At 58.1% G+C, this 22,006-nt stretch overlaps 1 protein-coding gene across 15 annotated transcripts in view; it reads left to right on the forward strand.

Moving 5' to 3' along the window:
• ABLIM3 (actin binding LIM protein family member 3) overlaps nt 1–22,006 on the forward strand; it is a 55,766-nt gene that overhangs the window by 16,514 nt on the left and 17,246 nt on the right. For 7 of the 15 annotated variants that reach the window (XM_033005814.2, XM_033005806.2, XM_033005790.2 and 4 more), the window contains exons 2-7: nt 15,464–15,604; nt 16,990–17,019; nt 18,125–18,308; nt 18,714–18,826; nt 21,290–21,416; nt 21,527–21,620. In XM_033005814.2, coding sequence (XP_032861705.1) covers nt 15,464–15,604; nt 16,990–17,019; nt 18,125–18,308; nt 18,714–18,826; nt 21,290–21,416; nt 21,527–21,620 — 689 coding nt within the window. Of the gene's footprint in view, nt 1–8,431; nt 8,437–15,463; nt 15,605–16,989; nt 17,020–18,124; nt 18,309–18,713; nt 18,827–21,289; nt 21,417–21,526; nt 21,621–22,006 lie in introns of those variants that run through there. The other 8 variants (XM_033005812.2, XM_033005855.2, XM_033005837.2 and 5 more) reach the window with 4 other exon arrangements.

Below are 22,006 nucleotides of genomic sequence, written 5' to 3' on the forward strand. Positions count from 1 at the left end.
ATATTGAAAGCACAGTTTTTGGCCAACTGAAACCAACACATGGCAGAAGTTAAACGCGAACAGCTTTAGGTGAGACCAGAGTGCCTCACCAGCTTGGGCCGGAGCTCTTGGAGGCCTTGCAGAGCCCAGAGGGGGATGAGCCTCTCTCAGGACAGGGGGACGGACCTGAGCCCACCACCCGGGGAGGCGGCACTGCCGTGGTGGCTGGCTGTGCACGCCTGTGTGAGCACACACCTCTGCGTGCTAGGAGGTGGTCGGGGCAGGGCTTGCACCTGCAGGTTGTCAAGAGCCCAACGCTGGCTCTGTACCACGGGTGGCCCATGACCACTCCACCCTGCTTTGCCCTGGGGACTCCTCAGTGCATCCCTGCATTGAAGGGAGGGGGTTTCCTCCTGCTGAACCCACCTTTTCCTCTGCTAGGTGGGCTGGGGCAGTGGCTTGCAGAGGCCTCAGATGCTGCCATCAGGCACTTGTCACCGCTGTTGGCCAGCCCCTCATCACTGTGCTGAGGGGTGCTCCTGGTACAGGAACATTGCCTCCAGGGTGTCCTGCTGCCCCTTGCAGTGCCAAGTTGCTCTGTCCCGTGGGGTTTTACCCAAACTGCAGGCACTAAGGATGAGGTGGGTGAGATGGGCATCGCAGTCAGCAAGGGGTTGGTGATGTGGTGTTTTCTAGCGCTGTCCTGAGGAGCGTGTGGGTCAGTGTGTCTGTCTGATGCCATGTGCCATCACATACTGCTTGTGGTGCCTGAAACCCGTCGGTGGCCACGGGCACCTCTGGCACAGTGCTGTCCCCCACTGCACCCCACCGCCTGCACAGCCCTGGCGCCTGCTGCGCTCCCCTCTCCACCACCCATATGCATGGCCAGGTGTCTCAAATAAGCTCCATGGGGGGTGGGTACAATCTTTTTATGACCGCTTAAAGGCTCCATTTGCTACCTTTAACAGAATTAGAGTGGGGATCACAGTAGATTAAGTAAAGCAGTAAACACCCTCTGTGCTGTGTGGCGCTTGGCTGCAGGGACCAGGCTGGGGCTCTGCTGAGCCCTTCTCTGGAAGAGGGTTTGCACAGTTTTTGTGGGGTGGTCTGTATTAACTGACTGCAGGTGTATGTTTTGTCTCTTCTGACCCTGGGGTTTGCGGGCAGTTTGATGGTTTAGCAGGGCTCCAAGGGGATGTGGCAGTGCCCTTTGCGCTGCAGCGCTGGGCTGTGTTGCCCCCCTCCTAGGAGCACAGCTGATGAGATCCCAGTTGTTTTAGAAAGCACCTTCCCAGGATATTAGAGGGGATAAAGGAATTTGTAGCCTGCCAGGGAAGCTCCTGATGGTGTTTTGTCGCCAGCTCTGAGCCGTAATTCATCCCCTGGAATGAGGTGGCTGGTCTTGAACCTCCTGTCCCTCTGAGCACACGCTGATGGCATTGAGATTGCTCTGTAACATATACCCCTTCCATGCATCCTATTTATGGGGAGATTGTCCCCTCTGACGCCAGGGCTCGCTTTGCCAGCTGTCACCTCCCGTCCAAATTCCCATTTCATTGCATTAATATCTATACAGTGTTTCTGGATAGAGATTTTATTTCAGTTCCCTCCTTGGAGTAGAAGGAGTTAAAAATAGCAAGTCCAACACCCCTCATTCCCTGGCTATGACGCAGTCTCCCAGGTTGGAGTTACAATGCCAGCGTGAATATGGTTTAAAATAAAACAAGTGAGTGTACTGCATGCTGCAGAATAGGAGAACAAGCTCCAGCCTGGAGAAATGTCATGGAGGAGCCTCTGGTTTTCTAACCTGTGCCTGCAAAAGGCAAGAATTTCTCTTTCTTGCAGTGCTGTATTGGCCAGATAAATGATGCTATGCACAGAGCGATTAGTGGAGTAATACAGGAGGTATTTGGTCCATCAGGGAATCAACTGATGGCAGAAGAAACCAGGAAGAAATTAGCTCAGCGCATTATGGTTTGGGGCTGTCTTTCTAGACCATCACATGCAGACCACCTTGCCAAGTATGGGCTGGATGCTAAACTGAATGCTCAGGACAGAGAGGTGCTGGACTCAGCAGCACTGTGGTCCCCCTGAAATAGCAGGGTGCAGACACGGAGGCTAACCGGGTGGATCCTCTCCCAGAAGTGGGTACCAGACTATGTAAGCAACAGTCTGCTGCAAGGTGGCGGGTTGCCAACCTGGCTCTATCTCGTCTAACGGGGCTGTTTCTCTGATCCGGTATAGAAAATCCTAAATCCCCACATTTTTCACTCTCAGACACTGCCCTAGTTTAAAAAATGCTGGCTCCTGGTTTGCTTTGTAATATTTTAAATATAGCATCCTTTATGTTTTTGATGCATGCACCATATGTTTTGAAAACTGCAACAAAATCCATTGGGCTTGTGGGTGGAGGTTAAAGGGAAAAAGCATTTCCATACGGGAAGCCGCAAATACAAAACACAGCAGCAAACAGAAAATCCCTCCATGCATCAGCCAGAAATAAGCTCCTTTCTGTCCTGGCTGTCTCTGGTATGTTTGTGTGCGTGCAAGGAACCAGCCTGAACGTTTCCATTGTGTCAGCTCCTGTCCTGGACACCCTGGCACGGACTCCACAGCCCCCTCCGAGGCCCAGCAGGAGATGCCACCGTGTCGGAGACCATCTGACAGCTCCTTTGCCCTTTCCCTTCCTCAGAAAGTCCCTTTTCTGCTTTATGGGGGTTTCTTGTTTTTTGTTTTTTGTTTTTTTCTTTTTTCCCCTCCTCTTTTTTTTGGCTGGGACAGACCCCTCCTGTTAAAGCTCGCCCAGGCTCTGCACCCCTGGCTTTGGCCTTTGGAGGGGAGAGTACCCATGGGCCCCCTGCACTCCCACACAGCACAGACTGCCTCCCAGCATTGAACACAGACTCTATTTAGCAGGAAATTTGGCCTTGGCAAGATGATGAGCTAACGGTTTTCATGTTTTGGTCAGGACCTCAAGTTTAGTCTCTTCTACCACGCACATCTGGCATCCCTTGACTCTAGGACCCAAGGGCATCCTCTCTCATGGACCCCACCCCCAAACCTGTCGAGCCCAGTTAGAGCAGAAAATGGTATTGTGTGGGCTGGGGCTGGGTCCAGCCCCCAGCCGAGGTGTGTTCTTCCCATGTTCTCACTGTCTGAGGCTGCTGGGTGAGCTGTTTGGCTGGCTGCAGCTCACCCACTTGTCACGCCTCATGAATACAAAGCTGGGGGAAGAGATGGGCTCTGGCCAGTGCCTGGCTGCCAAGTGGGTTGCCTCCCTTGAGACCACCCTGCCAGGTCCCCTCCCCAGCCAGCATCACCCCAGGTGAGCAGGAGAGAGGCTGGGGTGGCCAAAGGCAGCAGTGGGGCCATTGAGTGGCCCAAAGCCCCTGCTGAGGGTGGCAGCTCTGGTTTGGCCCTGTGCTTGGAGGATGGGTGGGATGTAGTAGCCGCCTGTACTGAAGGAGGGGGATGTCACGACATGGCCACAGTGAAGGAGGGGACGTGGGGAAGACTTTCAGCATTGCTCTTGCTCTGCAGCATCCCAGTGCACTGGAGATTTGGGGCTGGGACTGTGTGTTGCCTGTGGGGCATGCGTGCCCCAGGGACAGCAGGATCTGGCAGCAGGGCAGAGGAAGGCTGCTACTGAGGATTTGGCTGTATGCTGCAGCATGGTGTCCTCCAGAGAACGTGGCCTCAGGTGGTTCCCCTGCACCTGGGATCCACAGAGAGCCACAAAGAGCAGCCATGTGTCTCCATGACCACTCAGATGAGTTTGTGTCCCAGGGTACTCCCCACCCAGCACTGCTTTGGGACCTAGGCAGAGCTCGAGCCATGGGTGTGCGGTGTGTCTGTGTGCAGGATGCACTCATCCGCCTCACGCCCCCTCGCTCATACACAATTTATTTGTATCTATAGCAGCTCGGGCAAGATTTTTTAAACTGAACCAGATGTAAGGATGAAATCCCATCTTCAGCCTCTCAGCAGGGATCCCTCCTTGAATAAACCTTTCCGCAGCCCAAAATGCTGATCTCAGAGAGTGCTGCACATCTGCCAGGGAGGTGGTGGTGATGAGAGCAGCCCCGGCTGCATGCAGCATGCAGGGGATGCCTCTGGCTGCACGTCGGGGCTGGGATGCTGCAGAGGGGTGTGCAAGGGGACAGGAGCGTGTTTGTCGGCTCTCACTGGGTCTCTGGCCAGATTGTTGTCAGTTTTGTGTGTAAAAGGGTGGGTTTTGTGCAACTCAGTAGGAGCCCGGTCTTGCTTCCCCTGGCAGGTGCCACGAGGGCTCCAGACCCGGAGGGCTGTGACCGCCCCCCCCCCCCCCCGAGCAGGGCTGGGATGCACAGCCTGAGCCTGAGGGCTCTTGGCAGCTCCCTGTTGGCTCCTGCATCTCTGTGACACCCTGGGTTTTGCTTCTGCTGCTTATTGCTTCATCAGACCTCCTAAATTGTGGCTGACCCTCTGAATCAAGAGGAAATCCCTCAAAAGGGACCTGTTCTGGCTTTCTGGGCCCAGATCCAGCATCTTAGCAGCCTCCCGGGTGAAGTGCTGGTGTGCGTGTGTGCCGACATTTGCTCGAGGCGTCTCAGTGAGTGTGTCCCCCGCGGTGGTGGGGCACCTCTGTCATCTGCTGGGGTGAGGGAGAGAGATAAGAGCTCTGGGTAGTGCATGTGCTCTGCATTCAGCCCCTGGGGCTGCCTGTTCACTGTCTGCATCCTCCAGTTCTCCTTCAGCTCATACACACACGCCTCTTACCCCTCTCCCCCATGGCTTCACTGCTCCATTCTTCTTGAAAGCAAAGCTAAATCGACAGTTGCTTGTGCTCCCGGGCAGCTCCCCAGCCCTGCACCAGTTTGTGCCATGCAGCCCAGTGTGCTGCCATGGTGCCCTGCCCGGCTGCCAGCTTTGCACCAGCTCACTGGGGGTCCCAGCACAGCTTGGCTGGTTCCCAGACCGTGGGTGGCACTTGGGCTCCTGACTCTGGCCGTGGGAGCTGCAGGGTGCTTCGGCATGTCTGAATCAAGCCTTTCTCAGCCCTGCACGTCCTGTGAAGAGTGGGGTATGGCACCCAAGCTTGGGTGGAAGTGCCTTGTGCGGGGACCTCAGTGTGGCTGTGGGGAGCACAGTGGAATTGGGAGCTGGTCCACCTGTGCTGCAGTGGTGCTCTTGGGGCTAGAGCAGCTCTGATCTGGACCCCTCCACCCCTGCTGCACCTGATACCTATGCAAGCCAGGGTGCTTTCCTGGCCAGGCTGCGCTTGCAGGGGGTGGGAGACCCAGGAGAGCTGGCAGCACAAGTCAGCTCATAGCCATCAGGCGATGGAGAAGCGTATCCCACATGCTGGGGGAAGCATCTTGCTTCCCAGCACTACTAGTCCCAAGTTGCTGGCAGGGGTTTCATACCACAGCAGTGGATCTGGATAATAGTTGGATAGCCAAATGCTGGGGAGCAGCACCAGCAAGGAGCAGTCACGCTCAACCCAAAAGCGTGCTTGGGACAGCCATGGTCCTTGCTGATGCCCTGCTCAACCCAGGCTCTGGCCACCTCTGGGTGCTGCAGCCAGGGCTGGCCATGTGGACAGCTGCCACTCCGCAGCTTCATTGGGGCAGATCCACCTTCACGGGGCTGTTTTGGGACTCCTTCATGAATCTAAGCGGGGCATGAGCTTCAGGTCTGTGACTGGCTAATGTCCTCGCAAAGATTTTAAGAGGAAGAAGCAAAATAGCTGCCTGGCTTGTAGAGGTGCAGAGCATCCTTGCTCCTGCCTGGGAATGGGGCGGAGGAGGCTGCTCACAGCTGTCCTGGAAGAGCCACGCTGGCGCAGGACCCAGCACCAGCCCACTGGTGCCTGGGGACCGCTGTGCCATCCCCTCCTGTTTGGCATAGCTCCTGCCTCACCACAGCTCCTGCTCTGGGCAGCCATGCCTTTCAGCCATTATTAATTAAAATGCAATCTATCCTTTCTGTTCCTCTCCCCAAGACACCAAGGGCTGCTAAAATATTCTCAGAGATAATAGGAAGGGGAATGAAATAGTTACGGAGAAATTTGAGCTGTGCCTTTTGGAGATTTATTGCCATGCCTAGAGCCTGCAATTCCCCGTTGAGTACTACGTCTCCAGCCCCACGCTTGGTGGAAATACCATGCCTGCCTGGGAGACTGGGCACGCCATGTAAGATATACAGGCAGCTGCAGCACGCTCAGCCTTCATGCAGATATGGTACGCCAGGTGCTGGGGGATCTCTTTTCCGTGAGCCATTGGAGGGTCTGAACTCCTCATCTCTGACCTGCACGATTATCTGCAGCACTCGGTGGCAGTTCTGGGATGCAGCCCGGGGCCCCGGTGGGACAGGCATTCTGGGTGTGATACTGCGTGTTAGGATGAGAACAGGATTGCTTGTGGAGAGCGGCTCCCGTGCAAGCAAGGTGCTGGGAGTGGAGGTGGGCAGCAGCCAGGAGAGTTTTGGTGGCAGCTCTGAGAGCTGTGGCCGTGGGAGGAGCAGCCCCAGCCCCTGCCCTGCCTGCAAGGAGGGGGCTGCTGGATGCACAGCCTGCCTTCTCCCACATCACCCCGTTCTTCCATTCCACCTGCAAATTGCTGCTGGGGGTGGCATGTGCAAGGTGGGGAGCAGCTGGCTGGGCGCAGGGGGGCTGAGCATCCCACAGACCCTTCTTACAGGGCATGAAATGGGAGGAACTGCCTGGTGCTGTCTGTTAGGCATTGCAAAAAATCCCCAAATCCCAGTTGGGGGGCAGCTTGGGCCTGGTGCAGAGAGGCAGGCTGCCACCCTCCCTTGGGGCTCCTGCTCACACCCAGTTTGGGGGTCTGTGGAGCCCAGGGCTCTGCTGGAAGGGGCTTCCATGATGTCTGCAGGCAGGGAAACGTGCTAGCACCAGGCGTCCCGGCTGCAATTGCAGTTCAAGGAGATCTTGTTGCCATGACAAGCTGTACAAGTATTATCTGGGAAAAAAAGACCTCGGCAGTGCTTGTTGGAAATGGGAGAAAAGCAGCTAATGTAGAGGGTATATACATACCACACAAGCCATGTTCTTATGTGGCTGCAAGCACCTGTGTTCAACTGCACATGTTAAACTCCTCCTAACACGAGTTATCTTCCAGTATTACACCCCCAAGACCTCCTGCCTTGCTCCAGCCCCCTCCCAAGCTCCGTGCCTCTCAAGCTCCCACGTGCAGGGGTGCACAGCTGTGTTCCTGGCCCCTCACCCTCCTCCAGTCCTCACGCAGCCATCCCAGCAGGCCCCTTGCAGGAAAGAGAAGGTGTTAGTGAAGCTCTCGAGAGATGCCAGCCCCGTGCAGCAGAGCTTGCTGGGCAGTGGAGGCTTGTGCCCACCAAGCCCTCCGCTTCTTCATTTATTTAGTAGCAGGGGCTGGTGAGTGACAGTTAAACTTTAAAGGGTGGTTCTGCACAGGGAAGCGAGTGCTGTTAAAAACACCAGTGCCTCTGGGTGGGCGCTGCTACTGGGGTGAGAGCATTGGTAACAAGGGGTGCAGCCCAGCTGCGGGCACCCACCCCGTGGCACAGATCAGCGTGGGGCTGGGGACGCTGTTCAGCAGCAGGGTGCTCGTCCGCCTCCTTTGTCTGGTGAGTGGTGAAAGGACCTCTTTCCCTGGACGATGACTAGTGCCTTAGTGGTGCTCTGGGTGTGACTGTCACTGCAACCCTGCGAGTGAGGGTGCCACACACAGGCTCGTTCCCCGTGGTGCTCCCTGGCCATGCCGGACTGGTGGTTGGGGGGTTGGTGCTCCCCGGCTCGCCAGCTCTGGGCAGCCCAGGGAATAGCTGTCAGGCTGGGGAAGCTTGTGAGCGCTACACAAGGCTTTCTGTTGTCATGTTGCTTTGCATTGAGGTCTTCAAATTTCCCTGCAGCTGCAAGAACTAGGGGAGCAACTTTTTCCTCTTGAGGATTTGGAAGAATCACGATGGCAGCAGTCGGTGCTTTCAGCAAACCAGGGACATCCTGGGGCCCCTTGCCCAGCACACCCCCCGGCCCTACTGGCAGTGGGGCTGGGGGTGGGTGGTGGCAGGAGGGTTCCCTAGGGGGTTGCAGGGGAGGAGATAAAACCTGCGGCAGCCCCAGCTGACAGTGGGGGCTTTGGATTTCCCCGGCACCTTACAGCCCTGCCTGTGCTGGGGAAGTAAACATCCTGCAGGCAGGCTCGGGCAGCTGCCGGCAGCCGGGTCAGTGTGGGGAGACAATCGCCGGCTTCCTCAGCGTTCACATTTGGAGAATAATTTCCATGAATGCAGCCAGAAACAAACTCTGCTGTGTGGGCAGGGCCCTCACTATTCACTGCTCCATCTTTTTTTTCCTTTTTCCTTCTATCCTCTTTCTTTTTCTCTTTCTCTCCTTCCCTCTTTCTCTCTACCCTTCTCCTTTGTCTCCTCTGACTGTGTTTTTGACCTCCCTTCTCTCTTTTTTTCAGAGCAATAGCAGTGTGTACCCCTGCCATAGACCAGCTCCCACCCCAGCACATGGTCCTGCCGTGCCCTTGCTGTGAGCACGAGGCTTTGGCACCCATTTGGGCACCTTCCCACGTCACTGGCCAGCCACTGAGGCTGCCACCAGTTGAGTCTGTGTGACAGTGACAATTTGCTGCCTCTTCCCTGTTCCAGCTCAACATGAGCTCTGGGGAACCCCCCCAGTACTGGGGAACCAGCCCCAGCACTGGCTGTTTTGCTTCCCAGTGTGGTGCTGGGAACTTGGGGAACAGAGCAAGCGGAGAGGCATGTTCTGCCTGCTGCACCACTCTGGATGGTGCTGCTGGATCTCTGGGCTGTGCCCACACCCCAAGGCAGGGTGTGAGCCCTCGAGCATCCCGAGGTTCAAATCTGCAGGGAGCCCCAGGGTCGGGGGTTGGAGTCGGACCAAAGCATACCTTTGAGCTCCTTAGGAGCCTGTTGCAGTGGTTTTGCCTGGCTGCCAGCCCTCCCGGGAGAGGCAGCGGGTGGGGGGAGGCGCAGGCGGGCTGGGCGGTAGCACATGGAGAGTAGCGAGGGTGCTGCAGGGTGGCACCTCTGCCCTGCATCCTTGGCCCACCTCTGCAAAGGGACTTGCACAGAGCTTAGCTGCCGTTATCCTCTGTGATACCCAGCCATGCTCAGTCAGGTCCTCCCTGCGGTACCCGGCTAACGGGGACTCCCTCCCCGGTGCGATGCCGGTGCTGGCCCTGCATCCCTGTCCCACTGCCGGCAGCCACGTGCCCTCGCCCGCGCTGGCATCTGCCACTCCAGCTCCGCTGGCTGCCGTCCTCACAGCACCCACGTCTTGTTTATGTCCTGTGTCATGCTGAGGAAGGTGACGCGGTGCAGGAGTGACAGTGTTGGGGGGCAAGGGGACGGCGTGAGGCAGGTGGAAGCAATAGTTGGTCATGATCTAATTAGGGAAGCCTAGGGCTAGATTAGGAGCTGTGACACAGTGAGGGTTTTTAGCCGTAAGCCACAGATGACTCTGCCTGTGAGCTGGGAGAGGAGAGGCTGGCATGGATTTGCTGGCAGTTTGTAATCCTGCCTGCACGACGCTCAGTGCCAACCAGGACTGTTTGCTGATGGCTTGGAAATACCTCAGTGCCCAGTCCACGTAAGGTGGGTAGTTCCCACTGCTCCCAGCCCACGGTCCCCACACTGCCCCACTCCTTGCCCACGACCAGCACAGCCCACACCTGCATTGCATGCGTGGGGACAGCGATGGGCGCAATGCAAACACTGGGAGAAGCAGCTGGAACCAATCCAGGCTCAAACTGTCCCACAGCAGATCCATGGTACCTGCCCTCAGCCTGTGACTTTATTGGGAGCACCCAGCCTGCCCCAGCTTAAAAATGTAAATACTAAGGAATCATGTGACACTTGTGGATTTTACTTAAGGGAAAGATCAGAAGAGCAAATATTTTGGCCAAAGGTAAATACCTAAATTTTTCCTTAATCAAAAGGACTTTTATCATGGAAGCTCGATGGAAAGCAGTGGCCAGCTGCCCGAGTACTGAGATGGCCACGTAGATGTCACAGCTGGTATCAGATCTGCCACTGGAGCCCAGCATCCTGACTGCTGGCCCCTCCCTTTATTTCAGGAGTAATTCATTTGATCTTTCAGCTGGGCCACCAGCACCGGCACAGCAGGATGCACATGTCCATACTGTGTCCCTTACCCAGCTCTCCGCTGCTGGCAGCCCCCAGCCCCACTGCCACCTTCTCGGCAGGGGTGGGCGAGCAGCTGTGGTGGCCGGAGCAGGCTCATTCCGTCATGCCAGGGTCAGAGGCAGCCCCACAGGCTGGCCGGCTGCGGCTCTCCCCGTGCCCACCCGTTGCACTAGCATCATTTAGCTCCAAGCCCGTCTTTCCCTTCCTCCCCAAGGCGTTTTTATGGCTGTGGCCAAGCTCTTTCGCTGCTGCAGGACAGCAGGCAGGAGCCCTCAGCCTCGCTGATGATGAGAAACCCATATCCCACAGCCGCTGGAGCTCCCACCCTTCCTCCCCGGCCGCCCTTGGGGCGCAGCACAGCTCCTGCCTGGAGGGGAAATCCTCCCCTCACCCTCACCTCCTGTGGGGCTCAGAGCTGGCCAGATCACCCTGCATCCCTGCTGTGGCAAGAGGATTTGGGGTGCAGGCTCCTGGAGCACCACCTCTTTCTCCCTGCATCCCAGCTGGGGTTTTTTTTTGTGCCCCTCCACCCCCAGCCCAGCACACCGTGTCCCATCACTGGTGCTTCACCCTAGCCTCTCCCTCAGTCTCCAGTGCTTCCAGCAAAATTCCTTTCTGGCCAGTCATTGTCACCCCTCAGCCTCGAAGCCTCCGCCGGTGTGCTGGCAGGGCCGGGCTTCCTCTTCCTGAGCCGCCCCAGCCCCCACCATGCTCCCGGCCCCCTCCTCGCCTTCGCCCAGAGCCGTGGCGTTGGCCCTTCCCTGGGGACAGGAGGGCATGGGGTCTGCCAGCTGAGCCCACCTTGGGGTTCAGGTGCCCGGTGGGGTGCCCAGCTTCCCTCACCCTCCCTAGGGGAGCCACATCCCATGTGCACCCAGTGCCGTGCTGGTCCCATCACCCTCAGTGGGTTTTTAGGAGAGGATGATGTACAGCCCCAGTTAGCACAGGGAGTGTGCAGAGGATGACTGTGGTGAGTCGCTCCCTGGGAGGCAGCAGCTGCTGGAAGGGGGCTCAGCCCTAGGGAGCTGTGAGGACTCCTGACAGTATCATCTGCCCCAGCACACTGCTGCTGTTCCCTGTCGCCTGCCTGGCATCCACCCCAACTCAGGTCTTGCCCTGGCACACGCCCAGCCCCCCCTGGAGCTGGGCCCTGTGCTGACACCCACAGCACCCAGCAGGGATGTCTCCCTACATGCTGCCAGCACCCGTTGTTCACACCTCGCCACATATGCCAGAGCTCAGCCCCAGCCACCCCGCCTCCCATCCCCTGGCACCCACCCACCTCAGCCTCCCACGGTGGCACCGCCTTTTGTTATTAATTAAAGAGTAAATGCTTTGCCTTTCCACAGTCCTCTTCACCTGTGGCTCTCCAAGCATTGTGCAAATATTAATTACTGGTAATTAATTCAATCAGGCCTCCCCATCCCTCTGTGGAGATGCTGTCTTACAAACACGCTGATAGCAAACAGGGGTGTCAGGGCAGGCTCTTCAAGCTGGGTGGGAGCTTCCAATTACCTGTTGTTAATGATGCAAACCCCACTTCCTGCAGTTTCTACCTAATTGACCTTTCTGGAGGGCTAGTGGGCTGGGGGAGGGAGATAGGTGGGAAACCAGCACCACCTGGATGGATCTTTTTAAATGCCCTTGTGTGTCCTGTTCCTTTTGTCCTGTTTGTACTCCTGGAAACTTGCTCCTGGTTTGCAGTTGGTGGAACTTGCTTTGTGTCCTCCTTTCAGCCCTGAGACACCCTGTTACTTGTATTGGTGTTGAGCTGCCATTCCCTCCAAGGTAGATGGGGATGCCATCGGCCCCCAGCTCCTGAAGGACTCAGAGTGTTTCAGAGGCAGTGTAAAGATTTCAGCATTCTCTCATCCTGCTGCTCCTCTGTGGAGGGCTGGGACGCTGTGCAGGAAGAGGACAGGAAGGCAAACAAGGTTGCTGACCCTCCCGAAGCGGAAGGTGGGTGCTCTGGGAATGAAGGAGGGGGTTTGCCTGGGGATGCGCAGCAGGAACCTGCAGATTGCTCACTGCAGCATGGCTTGGAGGATGTCTCGGGCAAGGTCTGTCTGCCCTCCTGGGTGACCGAGCTCTTCTTGGCAGCCCGGAGTGTTGTATGGGGACACCGTGTCCTCCCTCGCTCAGGTTACAAGCTCCCTTGCCTGCGTATGGTTGCTGCTGTCTGTCCCTAAGACTGTGCAGGGCACCGATTCCTGACCGGAGGTGCCACCTTAATCCGGATCAGTGGGAAATGTGTTGTGTGCCCGCGCAGCCCAGCGTGGCAGTCGCTGCCCGGCTGTGGCCGCAGCGGCTCCTCGGACACTGTGGATCAAGCACCAGCCGGGCTGGGGGGGCAGCTCTGCAGGAGCCCAGCCCTGGGCAGCCTCTTGTGCTGCACTGTGGAGCACAAATGCATTCATCACTGAACGAAGCCAACTTAATTTCCTGCTCTACAAGCAAAAGCGGGAGCAAACTGGGGTGAGGTTAAGGCATTCCTTGGGCAGCTCCCACCCCTTCACCCTGACTGCTGTATCTCGACCTGTGAGGCCACTAACGCTACTTACGTTATTACTGGATTATTTTGGTGTAATGAGCTTTGCCCTGCTCAGCTGTCCCTCTGCTCAGGGGTGTTGTGATGTGTAATACTTCCTGCGCAAGGCCACGAGGCGGGCAGCTGCCTGCTCAAAAACAAGCAGAGCCCCAGCAAAACAATGCATTAATGTTCCCAGAGCAAAATTCCAGCATGGGCCGGAGGTTAGTAACAAATCAGGGAGCTTTTGGCTTAGTGCTGAACAAAGCTGGCATGCGGGAGAGCGATGGTGCCCTAAGCTGTGTCCTGACCTATCTCCATGGGTACAAATAGGAGTGACCATATTGGTTTCATCTCTGCCAGTGGTATAACACAGCTATAAGCATCTCTTCCATCCTGGACTCCTTTTTTTCTCTGCTTTCCCTCCCATCAGACCTGCCAGTGCAGGAGCTTGGCGATGTGTTGCTATGGACACCAAGAAGTTTCCCCTAGAGACCAGAAGCCCGGAATAAGTGATGCCTGCATTTTCTGGAACTGATTGGGTTTTTTTTTCTTCCCCTTTTTTTTATTATTAATGTTTGTTTAAGTGTTGATTAATTCCCAGCCTTTCACCCCACCTCCCTCCTGCTTTTCTCTCCGAGCTTTGTGGATTGCCATGGCTGTGTCCCAGGGCTTGGCTCCTGCTTCGGTCTGTGAGGGTGCGAGCATGGGGTGCGTGGGAGGAAGTTTCAGTGCTGTAACTCCTGCTCTGCTGGAGAGCCCTACGGAAGAGATCCCCCATTTATTCCAGCCTCAGGAGATCCTGTTGGGGTCAGGCCTGGGACCCCCCAGGCTGCTGCAGAGCTCATGGGCACCCACCAGCAGCAGCTGCCGCCCGAGGTCCTGGAACCCTCTTTCCAGGGCTTGTGCCTCCCTGCAAAACATGCCTGCAGAAGCATTTGTGGGGGTACCCTGGTCCATTTACAGGTGTCCTTCATTGTGTTGGAGGCCTCAAAGTGATTTAGACCTAGACTAGTTAGTGTTTCTGCTGGTCTGAGCTCCAGGCTCAACTCCCATTTCATATCTCCTCCGTTGGCACCGCAGTACCCCTTAGTACCTCAGGTACCTCTGTTGTCCTCTGAGAGCTCCTGGCCTGCAAGAGCATGATCAGGAGGGAAGTCCCAGCAACTCTTGGAAGTTCACATCAAGGCTGGAGCTTTGCAGGGGGCTGTGGGGCACTCATAGGAAAGCACCATGGCTTTTCTTGCAGCCCTTGGGTCAGACCTGGCAAGGCAGCCAAGCTCCAGCAGCTCCGTGTCCCCGGGGGATGGAGCAGTGGTCAGGGACAGTCAACCCATTTTCCCATTGGTGAGCAGGGCTGCATGTCCGTAGAGCATGTCTCTGGGCACTTGGCATATGGGATGGGATTTTACTGTGAGACAGTCTCAATGTCATTTTGACTTCTCTTTCTTTGCTTTTGAAGCCAATAATGGGCTGTTTCTGTTCCCCGTCACATGAGCTGCCCCACGGTGAATGAGGAGCCTCTCTGATGAGTGATCTCCTCTGTCCTGTGCCCCTTCCTCCCTGCTCTGGGGGGAGTTCACATACCAGGTTTCAATCAGCTGCTTCTCTTATTCCTGGGAATGCAGTTCAGCACTGGGTCAGAAAGTCTCTGGTCCATTGAAATCCAGCCCTTTGCTGCTCGAGTTGCCCAAATTGCAACTCTCTCTGAAATTTTACAGCAAACAAGTCCTTCCTTCGCTGCGTGGCCCCTGCCTGCAGTGGTTAGCGTGGTGTTTGCCAGCCCGGAGCTCCTGCGAGCAGCCCATGCACCTGCAGGTGGGGCAGGGAAAGCAGGAGCTGCTCTTTAAACTGTTTGCTCTGCGTGTTTGGGGATTGTGCTGAGACAGCAGGAAGACCCCTTGCTCCATACGGTTCCTCCCCTGGAGCGAAGCTGCAGAGCATCAGCCCTTCGTGGTGGTCAGCAGAGCTGCTGGAGGGGGCTGAGGAGTGGAGCTGCGTCTCAGAAGGTTGGCAGAAGGTCGACTCTTGCCCATAGCTCTGGGGGAGCCACGTTGCCCTCCCATCCCCTGCAGCCCCCAGCTCAGCCCAGCACCTGCACATGCTGTGGTGCCGCTCCAGAAGGAGCTGTGGGGCTGGGATGCTGCTCCTCGCCGCGGAGGTGAGAGTCCCACCAGGGCCAAACACTCAATTGCTGTGATGTTTGAAAGCTCCTTGAAAAATTACTTCTTCATCCAGATCCTAACCAAACAAGTGGAAGCTCCAAAAAACAACAGTTCCTTCCCGTGCTGGTGCCAAATCAGTGCTCGCTGGTGTGTTTGTGAGGAGGTCAGCAGCAAGCCAGGACTGCCCAGGGGCTGAGTGGAGCAGAGCTGGTGGGTAGCTGGTCCCCGTGTTTTCCTTCTGCACCTGCATAGGAGATAGGAGAGCATCCGGGGAGCTCTGCAGGGCTTTGGGGCGACGGTGCAGGTGGCCTGGTGATCCGTGTGGGCACAGGGAGGGAGCAGTGCCCAGGCACTTGCACTGCACAGCACTTAGGACCACAAATCTGTGAGCCAGACATGGGTAGTGGCTCTTTTGTGGGGACAGGGAAATCCCAAATCCAGACACTGATGTGCACCCAGCTCAGAGTCACTGGGTGCCGGCACACTCTTGGCTGTCCTTTGCCCTTAGCGATGGCCTGATGTCCGGCGGCTGTCGCAGCTGCCCAGCTGAGGTCAGTCCCGTGGCACTGGGCTGTGTCCCAAATGCTAACAGACCCTTCTCCTCTCTCGCTTTTCCCTCCTTCCTTTCTGCCAGCAGTTCCCTATCAGCAAAACCCCTACACCCCTGGGAGCAGCTCCACCGTCATCCAGTGCTACCGCTGCGGGGACACCTGCAAGGGCGAGGTGGTGCGGGTCCAGAGCAATCACTTCCACATCCGCTGCTTCACCTGCCAAGGTAGGATGGTGCCACCTGAAAAGGTGGTGGTCAGGTTGCCCCACAGCCCTGGGTGCAGTCTGAAAAGCAAAAGGCTGGGGACAGGCCTACCTGGCCCACTGAGATGTGGTCACACGCCCAGGGGTGGCAGCTTCCCACAGGGGTGGATGTGGCACGGTGCAGGTGGGGAGGTAATGGTGTGGGGCTGGCACGGGGCAGGCAATGTCCCTGCGTGGTGCTGGAGCTGGCAGGCTGTGAACAGGGGTGGCTGAGACCTGGGCACCGTCGCTACCCTCGAGCTGCCCGGATGCCAACAGCCTGCGCTGGTCCCAAACATACCCACGGCCCATCTGTGATCTGGGGGGGCCACCACGTCCTTCAGCCTCCTGCCTGCCCCCAAATGAGGAGGAGGAGGAGGTGTCGCTAGCCTGGCTGAGAGGCAGCAAGGAGAGGGAGATGCCCGGAGTGGCTCCTGACAGGGTTGGGGGTGGGTGATGGATCGCTGGCACCCACACATGGGATGCGACCGAGGTGCTGTGGGATGCTTTGTGCTGCAGCTGGGGCTCGGCAGCCCCCAGGGGCTGGCAGAAATAGAGAGAGGTTGTTTGAATCTGCCCTGAGCACAAGAGGAGAGCTGTGGAGCCGTGAAAGCTAATGGCTCAGAGCTGACACTGAAGGGCTCCTTAGCGTGTTTATTAAAGCAGCCGCTCTCAACCAGGACAGTGGCTGCTTCTATAAGTTGTAAAACATCCCATTATCAGGGCTTTTTAAAGGTCTCTGGTCTTCCAACCTCCCAGCACCTTGTGCTAAGCAGGACATAAATCCCCGTCCCCTTGGCCATGCCTTGCTGCTCCTCCCCTGGGAACAGAGGGTTTGGCTGGAGGGAACTCTTCCCCTGGGCTGTCACCACCCCTACTGCAGCCCTGTCCCCCGTGGTGTGGGCAGCCCCAGATCTATGGGAGGAGGGTGTGAGCCCCAGGTTGTCCTTGGGGCTGATGCGCATATGCGGGGTGCCGTGCTGAGCCCCCTGCCCCTTCCCAGCTCAGAGGTGCGGGATCGAGTGGGAGCTGCACATCCAGACAAAGAGCTCAGACAGCTGCCGGCTTCAAAGGGTCCAGGAGCCGGCAGGGAGAGCTTGGCAGTGCTCGCTGCCTGATTTCCAAGTGAAAGGGAATAAATAATGAGAGGAAATCCTCCTGTCTCACCTTCCCTCACAGCTCTTACTCCCTGCCACCTCTGTCTGGCTGCTGCCAGCTCCCACACCAGCCCAGTGGCTTGTCCCTGATATGTCCCTGGGAGCCTGGCGTGGCTGGTGCAGCCACTGGGCTTGTACTATGGGTCCTACAGCAAACAGGGCCCAGACCTGCCTTGGTTTTTCTTGCTTCTGCTTCCTGATGCTGTTCCAGAGCTTGTGACCTGTCCCTCATCACTGACAAGTAAGTGTTGGCAGGATGTTTTGGAGAGCAGTGAGTGCTGGCCCTGCACCCGCCAGCTGCCTGCCCACAGCTCCAGGGAGCAGATTTGCCAGGGGATGCTCTGTGGGAGAGGAGCTGCATCTCTGCCCCCGTGGGCCCTGCAGCTGGCGGGTCCAACTGTGAAAGAAAAGGACAGAAGGCTGCTTGGGGGTGAAGGGTAAAGCAGAGACCAAGATGTGCTGTGCCAGTGGATGCTCAGTGGCTTTGTAGTTTCCCCCTCCACCCCGTCACCTTGCAGGACGAGTGATGAGCATCGTGCAAAGGCCCAAGGACCTGGTCCCTGTGCCACTCCTGAGGTGCCTTCCAGGGTCTGATGCTCTTGAGGTCTCTCTGTGGGTGGAGAAGATGTAGGAGGGAAATGACACGAAGGGCCAGGGCTTGCCACATCTCCTTGCATTACTCTGATGGGCTGTGCACCACCCATGGTTCCCACAGCAGGGAAGGAAGTGAGGTTGGGCTGGACACCTATGGGTAAACAAGCAGTGAGAGCACCAGCCCCTGTATCCCAGGAGCTGTTCCCGTTAGGGCACGGCTTTGTGTCCGGGCTGGGGAGTGGAGATGGCTCATCGTGGAGAAGGTCGTGCCCCAGGGCGTGGAGAAGACCTCTCCCCAACTGTCCCTAGGGCATGCCCAACTCTTTGCCAGTCCTGTTCTCAGTTTCCTGACACCGTGAGAGTGTCAAGTGGAAGGGCTGAGCCCCATTCAGGTGCTGTGGGTCCAGGAGGGGCTGCCACGGGCCCTCCCGGGCTGTTTGTGCATGGTGAGTGGGGGCTGCCCGGGTTCCCATCCCAGCGCCGGGGTTTCCTCTGGGAACACCCCGGGTCGGGTGGCCCCATCCTGCACCCGGCCGCAGCCCAACACTGACACCTTGTGGTGCTGGGGGAAGGCCCCAGCGCGTCTGGTGGGAAGGGAAACCCTCTGAGATACCTGCAGAAAGCTGTGTCTTCAGGGATGCCCTGGGGGTGCTGCTGGAGGGGCAGCAGAGGTGGGCTGGGAGATCCTGGCCGAGCCCTGGGGCTGGACCTGCCCGCTGCCCCCTTGACGGGTGCGTGTCCTCGCCCTGCAGTGTGCGGCTGCGACCTGGCCCAGTCGGGCTTCTTCTTTAAGAACCAGGAGTACATCTGCACCCACGACTACCAGCAGCTCTACGGGACCCGCTGTGACAGCTGTGGGGACTTCATCACCGGAGAGGTCATCTCCGCCCTGGGGAGGACCTACCACCCCAAGTGCTTCGTCTGCAGCACCTGCAGGTGAGCTGAAGCCATCACCGAGGGTGCATGACCCCCCTGCAGAAGCCCTGTGCAGCTCTTTGCTGTGCACCAGGGAGAGGGCTGTTCATCAGCCCACAGCCCCTCGTTCCCTGCTCAGCACCGCAGCAGGCACCTCCTCTGCGTTTTCTTAGTGGAAACCCCTTGGAAGCAATGAAATGGCTTCAACCCTTCCCTTTGCAGCCTGGAGACCTGCCTTAATGCAGGTCCTCCTGCCCCAGCACACGTGCACATTCGCTGCTCCCCTTGTAGCCCTTGCCTGGAGCCCCTCTGCTCCCCAGCACCGCGGGTCCCGCTGGGCCCTGGGGCAGGAGCTCAGGGGCAGCCCCAGGCACTGCACGGAGGGGAGGAAGCAGCTCACATCTCCCCACCTCTCCTTGACCACAGGAAGCCGTTCCCCATCGGAGACAAGGTCACGTTCAGCGGGAAGGACTGCGTCTGCCAAAACTGCTCCCACACTCTCATCAGCACCAAGCCCATCAAGATCCACGGGCCAAGCCGTAAGTTGATTGCTCTCGTGTTATGTGATGGCTGCAAGGAGAGGGACTGTGTGCGCCTGGACAGTGCTTGGGGGGGTGATGGGATGGGGTTTGGGGCCAGTGTGCAGCACTGCTTGGAGCCACGGGTGTTTGCAGAGGAGGAACAGGGTAGTCCTGCGGCTCCACCCGAGACTGCAGGTCACTGCTGGTTTGGGAAACTCCCTTGGCCTGTTTGTGACCTGGGCAGGTGCCACCATGCCCGTGGGTGCTCTCTGGGGCAGCGGGGAGGCTTTGGAACTGGGTTTGCTCTGAGGTGGTGCCCAGATGTTGCTTTGTGTCTAGCTGCAGCAAGGTCTGTGTCCAAGTGCCAAGCCTGGGGCTGCTCACCCAGCTTTCCCAACGCTGGGGTTAGGCGCTGCCTGTGCAAGTACTGAAGGGCTTCTTATGCTCATCCCCTTGCACTGGTGAGCCCAAACTAAAATTCGGCAAGAGCAATGGACAGGTGCTTTTGGGTGGATTTGGCCTTGCTTTGGAACCCAGATTGTTCCGTGGGATACCCTCCCTTCATGCCATGCTTTGCCTCCCCCCATTTTTTCCTTACTTCTGGCTCTCTGCCCCGTGCCACTGCAGAGCATCCAGTGGGTGCTGTGCTTGGGGACTGGTAGAGGATCCCTGAGGCATGGAGCTGCTGCACACAGGGCTTGCTTCAGCCCATGTCCGGGGTGAGGGGACCGCAGTGTTAACATGTGGCCCGTGCTTCACTGTCTGCCGTGTGCCCCATGCTTGCTGCTGTCAAGCCCCAGGGGAGCTGCCTCAGTGCAGTGGCAGGAGGCAGGGAGAGCCGGGAGCTGTGGCACCGTGGTGCCCAAACCCTGCCACGTCAGCAGGCTGAGCTGGGGGGGCTGCGTGGGGGCCCGTGCTGCTGCGGCTCAGCACGCTGTGGAGCATCAATGCCTGGAGCAGAGTCCTGCAGCCAGGACTGGATCCAGGACCGTGGTGTCACCCGTGGTCCTTGTCACCCACTCATCATAGTGGCACTGGTGGTGGCTGTTTGGGTTGTGTTATGAGTTGGTGCTGATGCATCCCTGGGAGCCCTGCTCCAAGCTGCTTCCTCCCAGTTCTCACCCTGGCCTTGATGGAGTTAGGGGACATAGTGAGGTTTGAATGAGCCCCAGCCAGAGGACGGGGCTTTCCCCCATCTTCCTCCATCGGCACCCCAAGCTGCCCAGAGGCAGGCTGTGGCCAGCCTGCAGCACCCCCTTGTCTCCCACAGCAGGGCCAGGGCCATGGGCAGGGGAAGGGCAGCTCTGCCTCTCGCCTGCCTGCCTCTCCCTTCCACACCCACACTCTTCCCGGCAGAGCAGGGTTGCCTGAGGGCACCATGCTTTATTCATAGGCAGCTGCAGGCAGCAGCCAGATGCAGCCTGCTGCCTGCGTGTGCCCCTTGCATCCCGGTGGCCCTGGCAGTGCCACCCAAAAGGGATGGCAGGGGAGGAGTGCCTGCTGGAGCCCACGCTGGTGTACTCTGCAGTGAGGACATCTCTAGAAGGAGGATGGTGAGCCTCTCTCTACAGCCGCAGCCCTTCAAGCAACTTGGAAACCAGCATGACCTGTGGGAGAGAGGGAATGGATCCTAACTTAGCCAAAGCTGGCCAGCCTGCTTTTTGCCAGGGGTCAAAAATCTTCCCCCCTTAGCTTTGTCCAGTGGGCAGGGACTTGGTACAGAGGTGCCTGGGGATGGGCTGAGTGGGAAAGCCTACCCACTCAGGTTGCCTGTGTGATGCTGGCACAGCAGGGAAGGGGTTAAGGAGAAACCCCATCCGGGCAAACCTGCTGCCCAGAGAGGGAAAAGGACACGGAGGAGTCAAGGTCAGGGGTCCGAGGCCCATGTGCTTCCTGCTCCCAGCCTTGATGCGAGCCAGGGGAAGTGGGGAAGGAAGGGAGTCTCGTAAATACTGAAGCGCGGCCGGACGCGGCTGCCGGAGAGCACAGCCCTTCCTCTGCTGCACTCACCGCCGGACACTTCCCACCACTGCCGCCCCGGGGGGGAGCCCCCGGGGACCTGCCAGGGCAGCAGGGCCCTGGCAGCCCCCGCACTCGCCCTGGCTCAAGCTCGCTGCCCGGCTCTGTGCTGCGGCGGGTGCTTGGCTGGGGAGCCTGGGTGCCAGAGGTGCCTCAGAGGCCCCAGCTTCAGCGGGAGGCTTTTCTCCTAGCTCCTTTTCTGGGATCAAGCAGAGGTGGTATATTCCCATAAAGAAATGATCTCCAAGAGGCTGCCCCTGGAGTGGTTTCAGGAGCAGGGTGTTTATAACAGTAGCATCCCCTAGAAAAGGGGGTCCTCTGGGGCAAGGCTTTGCTCTGAGTGCAAGGGATGTGCCAGGTTAAATGGCCTCGGCATGGGGCAGCAGATGTGGGTGTTCCTGCCGAGTACCCTGCCAGGGAGCTGCGGTGGTCCCACATTCCCTCCCTCTTCTGTCCCCGCAGACTGTGCAGGCTGCAAGGAGGAGATCAAGCAAGGCCAGTCCCTCCTGGCCCTGGAGAAGCAGTGGCACGTCAGCTGCTTCAAGTGCCAAACATGCGGGATCATCCTCACCGGCGAATACATCAGCAAGTGAGTACCACCATGCTGATGGCAGGCTTGGCCATGCTGGCCGTCGCCGGGCTGGGGGTGCCCAGCCCAGCTCACCCACTGCTCACCCCCTTCTCCTTCCTCTCCCAAAGGGATGGTGTCCCATACTGCGAGTCTGACTACCATGCCCAGTTCGGCATCAAGTGCGAGACCTGCGACCGGTACATCAGCGGCAGGGTCCTGGAGGTGAGTCCTAGGGCCACAGCCACCTGGTCCCGGTCTGTGAGAGGGACCCCTGCGTCCCACCCAGAGGTGCATGCCTTGGGGAGGTGTGGGATTTTTACCATCCTGCACCCATGTTATCCTACCCTCGGTCTCTCGGGGCCGTGGCTTTTCCTGCAGCGGGTGTGTGGACACAGTCTGACCACCTTCTCTGGAGGGTGGGAGTGGGAGAAGGAGCACTACCATGCTGCAGAGGTGGCTTGGATACTGGTGCTCCAGAAGCAGCCAGAGCACGCGGTGGCCTGGGTGCGCTAACACGTGCCCAGAGCCCAAGATGCGGGGACACTGGCCTTAACCAGCTGCTACCATGCCCGGCTCTGGACTGTCCCCCCCATGCTCACCCCAGCCCA

This window comes from Tyto alba, unplaced genomic scaffold (assembly GCF_018691265.1).
Source record: "Tyto alba isolate M040663 unplaced genomic scaffold, T.alba_DEE_v4.0 Super-Scaffold_17, whole genome shotgun sequence".
Classification (NCBI taxonomy): domain Eukaryota; kingdom Metazoa; phylum Chordata; class Aves; order Strigiformes; family Tytonidae; genus Tyto; species Tyto alba.